We start from the raw sequence: 4,561 nt of genomic DNA, 5'->3' as shown, positions 1-4,561 counted from the left end.
GAGCTTCCGGGGTCTCCTTCCAGTCAATTCTGGTGTTGGCAATGGCTGAGGTGTCGCGTGCAGATGAGGGTGCATTGGCAACCGTGGTGGTGAATGGGAAGCCTTCAAAAGGATCCCAAATGTCAAGAGAGAAAGGGTCGAACACGTTGCTCCTGCGGCCACCGAAAAGACTTAGAGCCATTGTTGCTTGATTGATGAAACTGATTGTACTAAGTGCGATTATATATAGCAAGCAAGAGAGGAGTCTCGTACGTTCACGGCTTTCTTAGGAAATCTTTATCTAAACAGAGAAACGGAGAGAGTTCTGTAAGCTTCTACAGTTCTCTTTTCTCGTGTCTCTGCAACACCGAAACACAAGTGTCATCACTCATCTTCCCGAGTCGGTTGCACTAACTCTTCTGCAATAAATCCTTACACGTGCCATGCTCAAGTCCGGCCAAGACAACAACAGCGCATCAGATTTTAGCTCAATAGACCAAGAGAATAGAAGCCCATTAGTTTTAGCCCACCTATACGGATTCGGCTGTTCTTAAGCCCAATGATATTCTTTGGAGCAAGAGGTACATAGCCCATGTTCGTTTCACTCTTTTGAATCATTTTTATGTTATCCTACTTGGATTAAAAAACAGAATATGTATTTGTTTATTTATTAGGATCATTATTCTAAAAATTAATCTGAATCAAATAAGTTTTTTTCAATTGAAAATGAAAAGAGGGGGATTTGTTTTCTATTATCCTATTCTATTCAACTTAAAATAATTTTCCAACCATATTCAACTAAAAACAATTACCTTTCACTCCTTCAAATCTGAAAATTAATCCCCACCCAAGACCACTATCACCTGCTAGCAACCACTGCTGGCCGCCGACGTCAGAACGACGCACAATCAGTCGGATATGGCCACGTGCACCGATATAGTCGTTTTCGGTCACATCCACAATGGATTTGCCCAAAAATTATCAAATCTACGGCAAGATCTAGTTGTTGACAACTACCAGATCTAGCTATTGACGACCGTCAGATTTTGACAGTAGTTTTGACCGTTTTCTGTCAGATCCACAATGGATTTGACCAGAAAATGCCAAATTGGCACATAATCAGCCAGGTTTAACCAGTCGTGCACTGTTCCGATGACTGTCGATTGTCGTCTAGCAGTGGTGATCGATGACCGACAGTGGCTTGGGTGGGTAGGGGTATTTTTGTTAATTTTCTAACTTTTATTGTATGAGATGTTTAACTAAATTAGCAAATGTAAGAGGTTAAAAAATCTAAATATTTTTAAAAAATGTTTTTCAAAAATATACCAACAACTTTTCAACATTTTATTCAACTCTTATATAATTTTTTAGATATTATACTAAATACATTTTCATAATCCTATCCTATTCAATTTTATCCTAACTCAACTTAAAATAATTTTTCAAAATATCATTTTTCAAATAATCTACCAAAAAAAGCCCATAATCATTCATAATTCTAAAATCTACTCTTTGTTACGGAACTTTAACAGTTTTCTTGATTACAAAAATCATCATTGCATTCTTTACTAACTTCAATTGACATTGATATAAAAAACTCAAAACTTATAGATTTTCTAAATTTGACTAAAGAATAGATATGTAATGTCATATAAAATATGTACACAATGAAAAGACATTTACAACTCTTCACCATCATCATCTTCAGAATCATCTGAATCTGCATCGTCAAGGGCGACAACTTTGGAAACACTAACTCTAGTAGAAGTAGAAGCAGTTCGAATCTTGAATGGTAATCGCGCATTCTTTGTTACAATCCCGCAGCCATCTTCCTGATCATTCTTCAGGTCTCCAGGAGGCAAGAAACAATCGATGGACAAACCCTTTATGTTAAAATCCACTTCTTCAATGGCCCAAATCTCTTCCATTCTCGTCCTGGAATGGGTTTCCGAGTTCTCTCCAAACCTGAACAAGGACACACAAGTCCTTCCAGCGTGTGCAATGTTAATGCCATCAACAATTTTGTAGTCTTGGATCAATGACTCCATTGTAGTTTCCCAAAATATGCTTTCATTTTTTGCGGTTTTGATTCTCAGGAGGTGACAGTCTTCAAGTTGGACTAACAAGCCTGTTCTCTGGCTAAAGTATCCCCAAACTGTGTGACGGATTATCTCTACATTGCTAGTACTTCTTGCTCTCAGTGCTGAGGATTCAGCTTCAATTTTTAATACGAAACAATCTTCATCGTTGATCGTCTTCTCTCCAACGCAGATTGAATTGGAGAACAAATTTGCTGTGGACCTCGGATCAAGACCCTGTTCAGAATGAACCACTTATGAGTAATTTTCAATACAAATTCATGAAAAACGTGATTAGGTACTTGGTTAATTAGGCTAATCTCAAATGGAACAAAGCTAAACCTTGTACAAGACATAAAAAGTGATGGAAACTAACAATAGACTGGCCCAAAACTTTAATATAATTTTTTCTCCGGTTGTTGACCTTTTCAGTATGGTAGACCTAACAAACACCAGATAGTTGTTTGTTGGCCCCCAATCGTGGCGAGAGGTAAGAAATTGATAAATCTAGTGGGGCAAAGCTCAAAGTGAAATGGGTCAAGAAGTAAGAAATGGGGCAAAACAATTAGTTTTAAGTGAACATGGAATTCAGCCCCCATCTTTAGAAAAAGTGAAAGAATCCTGGAAAAAAGTTGGGGGTTTTAATAAGCTTTAACGACATGATCCAGCTATGCAAATTTGCCCGTAGAAACAGAATACTATGAAAATCAGTGAAAAGGGTTCCAACAAAAATAAAATATATCATTTAATCAAACACCTGAACTAGAAAATTTTAGGTGGGACTATTTGCACGGAATTGGTTGGTTTTAAAATGAATGATATCAACTTTATGTGTAACACAAGTATAATCAAGTAGTTTTGGCACGTTTAAGAAGGGAAATCTCCATCATTAAGACTGCATAATCATGTGATATTTGATCAAACGGTGAGAGAGAAAGAGGGTTAATTTAGTTACCTGCAGAAAACGTCTAAGAGGTCTAGGTGGACCCCTTGAAGCATGAGAACGATGCCATGGGGTCTGCCTCCAGGCAACCTTGCCGTCACTCCCGGCACTGATTTTGCAGCCTGAAACTACCAGCTCCAAGCACCAAAGCTCAGGCCTTTTTTGCCATAGCACAAATCCACCTATCTCCCCGCCACCACTATTCTTAAAGTTCCTCGCTTTCAACACCTTGTCGATCAAACTCCCTTCCCCTGTTGAAAATTCTGAAGCCGCCATCTTCACCTTCCCCATTGCATACATGCTGTCCACAGAATTCAATACCTTCTCTCCCCCAACTGCTGCTATGTACTGCTTCACTATATATAGCGCCATTGAAGCATCCTGTATATTACAAAACACTTTTATAAGTTTCTTTCAATGTACTCTTAGCTAAAATTTAACATAAACGTAATAAGATTGTTTAAACATACAATGGGGTGGTCTTTGATGTTTTTATTAATGGGGTTGTGATCATCGGAGTGGATGGGAAGAGGGATCAATGGGGCACCAACGACACCAAGAAGAAGCTGGATCTCAGCATTTCGGCTACCAAAAAGAGCAGGCATGGAGGGAGAAGACGATGATTTTTCACTGTATGGCTTAATCCAACACTTCATATTCTGCCATGATCTGTGTGTGTTCTTGTTGGTAGTAAACATCTCTTCTGGGATTGGAACCTCCAGCACTGTCTCCAACCCATCTTCACGATCAAAATTTGGACACAGTTTCCTCATCAGATACTCAAAACAAAGGACTCGAACAAAAAACAGAGAAGCGTTTTTGGTTAAAGTTTTTGGCACAGAAAGAAATGGAAGACTGGTTAAGAAGTATATGAGTTTTGGTTTGGTTGCTTTAGAGATTACTAAAGAGAGAACATAACATCATCACCAACCGACCATTGGACCCTTCTAACGTGGTCTGCTTTGCCTATGTCGTGGTTGCACGCTCGCTGTATTCACAGAAATTTTGTTTCTGCTTACTATTTTTATTGCCAGTTCCTGATCGGGTGTGTGCAGGTTTATGTGTACTCGTATGTCTTTTTAACCCAACGAATTTGATCCATCCGATTTAAGTTGTTGTGGTTGATCTTATGTGATTATGATTTCAGTTTGTATTTGACTTGCAGTAAAAGTGTTATCAAATAGAGTTTCACCAATATGCATTCACTGAAATATGTTATCTTCAAAGATTACCTTACCTTACCTTATCTTTATCTAAAAGCATTTATTCTTAACTCAAACTTTATATAATAATCTTATATATACATTGGATGAATACATTTTTAGTATAATTAATATAAAAAAAAAAAATTAACATATTTGCTAATTTTAGAGATATTATTTTTATTGAAATTGCGTCCAAATTAATTAAATATGACAACCAAATTAAGGAAAATTTCAACTACAAGGCAAGAAAAATCTTTTTTCATTTTTGACAATTTTGAAATGCTTTGGTTTGACACTAGACAGCTACGAAATTCTTTAATTTTTCATTGACTTCATGAAATAATATTTCATCCTTT

General features: G+C 37.2%; 2 protein-coding genes across 2 annotated transcripts in view; both read right to left on the bottom strand.

Annotated features, from left to right (window-relative positions):
* Nucleotides 1–1,658: 1,658 nt before the first annotated feature.
* LOC116131758 lies at nucleotides 1,659–3,773 on the bottom strand. Its single transcript, XM_031417440.1, has 3 exons — nucleotides 3,471–3,773; nucleotides 3,013–3,381; nucleotides 1,659–2,294 (listed from the first exon to the last, which is right to left on the bottom strand). The coding sequence occupies exons 1-3, from the start codon at nucleotides 3,771–3,773 to the stop codon at nucleotides 1,659–1,661; spliced, it is 1,308 nt and encodes a 435-aa protein (XP_031273300.1).
* Nucleotides 3,774–4,233: 460 nt separating this feature from the next.
* The window catches only part of LOC116131757 (18.1 kDa class I heat shock protein-like), a 1,864-nt gene continuing 1,536 nt past the window's right edge, over nucleotides 4,234–4,561 (bottom strand). Inside the window, exon 2 of the mRNA XM_031417439.1 lies at nucleotides 4,234–4,253. Coding sequence (XP_031273299.1) covers nucleotides 4,234–4,253 — 20 coding nt within the window. The remainder of the gene's footprint in view (nucleotides 4,254–4,561) is intronic.

The sequence above is a fragment of the Pistacia vera genome, unplaced genomic scaffold (genome assembly GCF_008641045.1).
Source record: "Pistacia vera cultivar Batoury unplaced genomic scaffold, PisVer_v2 Contig241, whole genome shotgun sequence".
Classification (NCBI taxonomy): Eukaryota; Viridiplantae; Streptophyta; class Magnoliopsida; order Sapindales; family Anacardiaceae; genus Pistacia; species Pistacia vera.
Note: the sequence above shows the minus strand (reverse complement) of the source record. Positions and strands in the feature narration are given on the sequence as shown.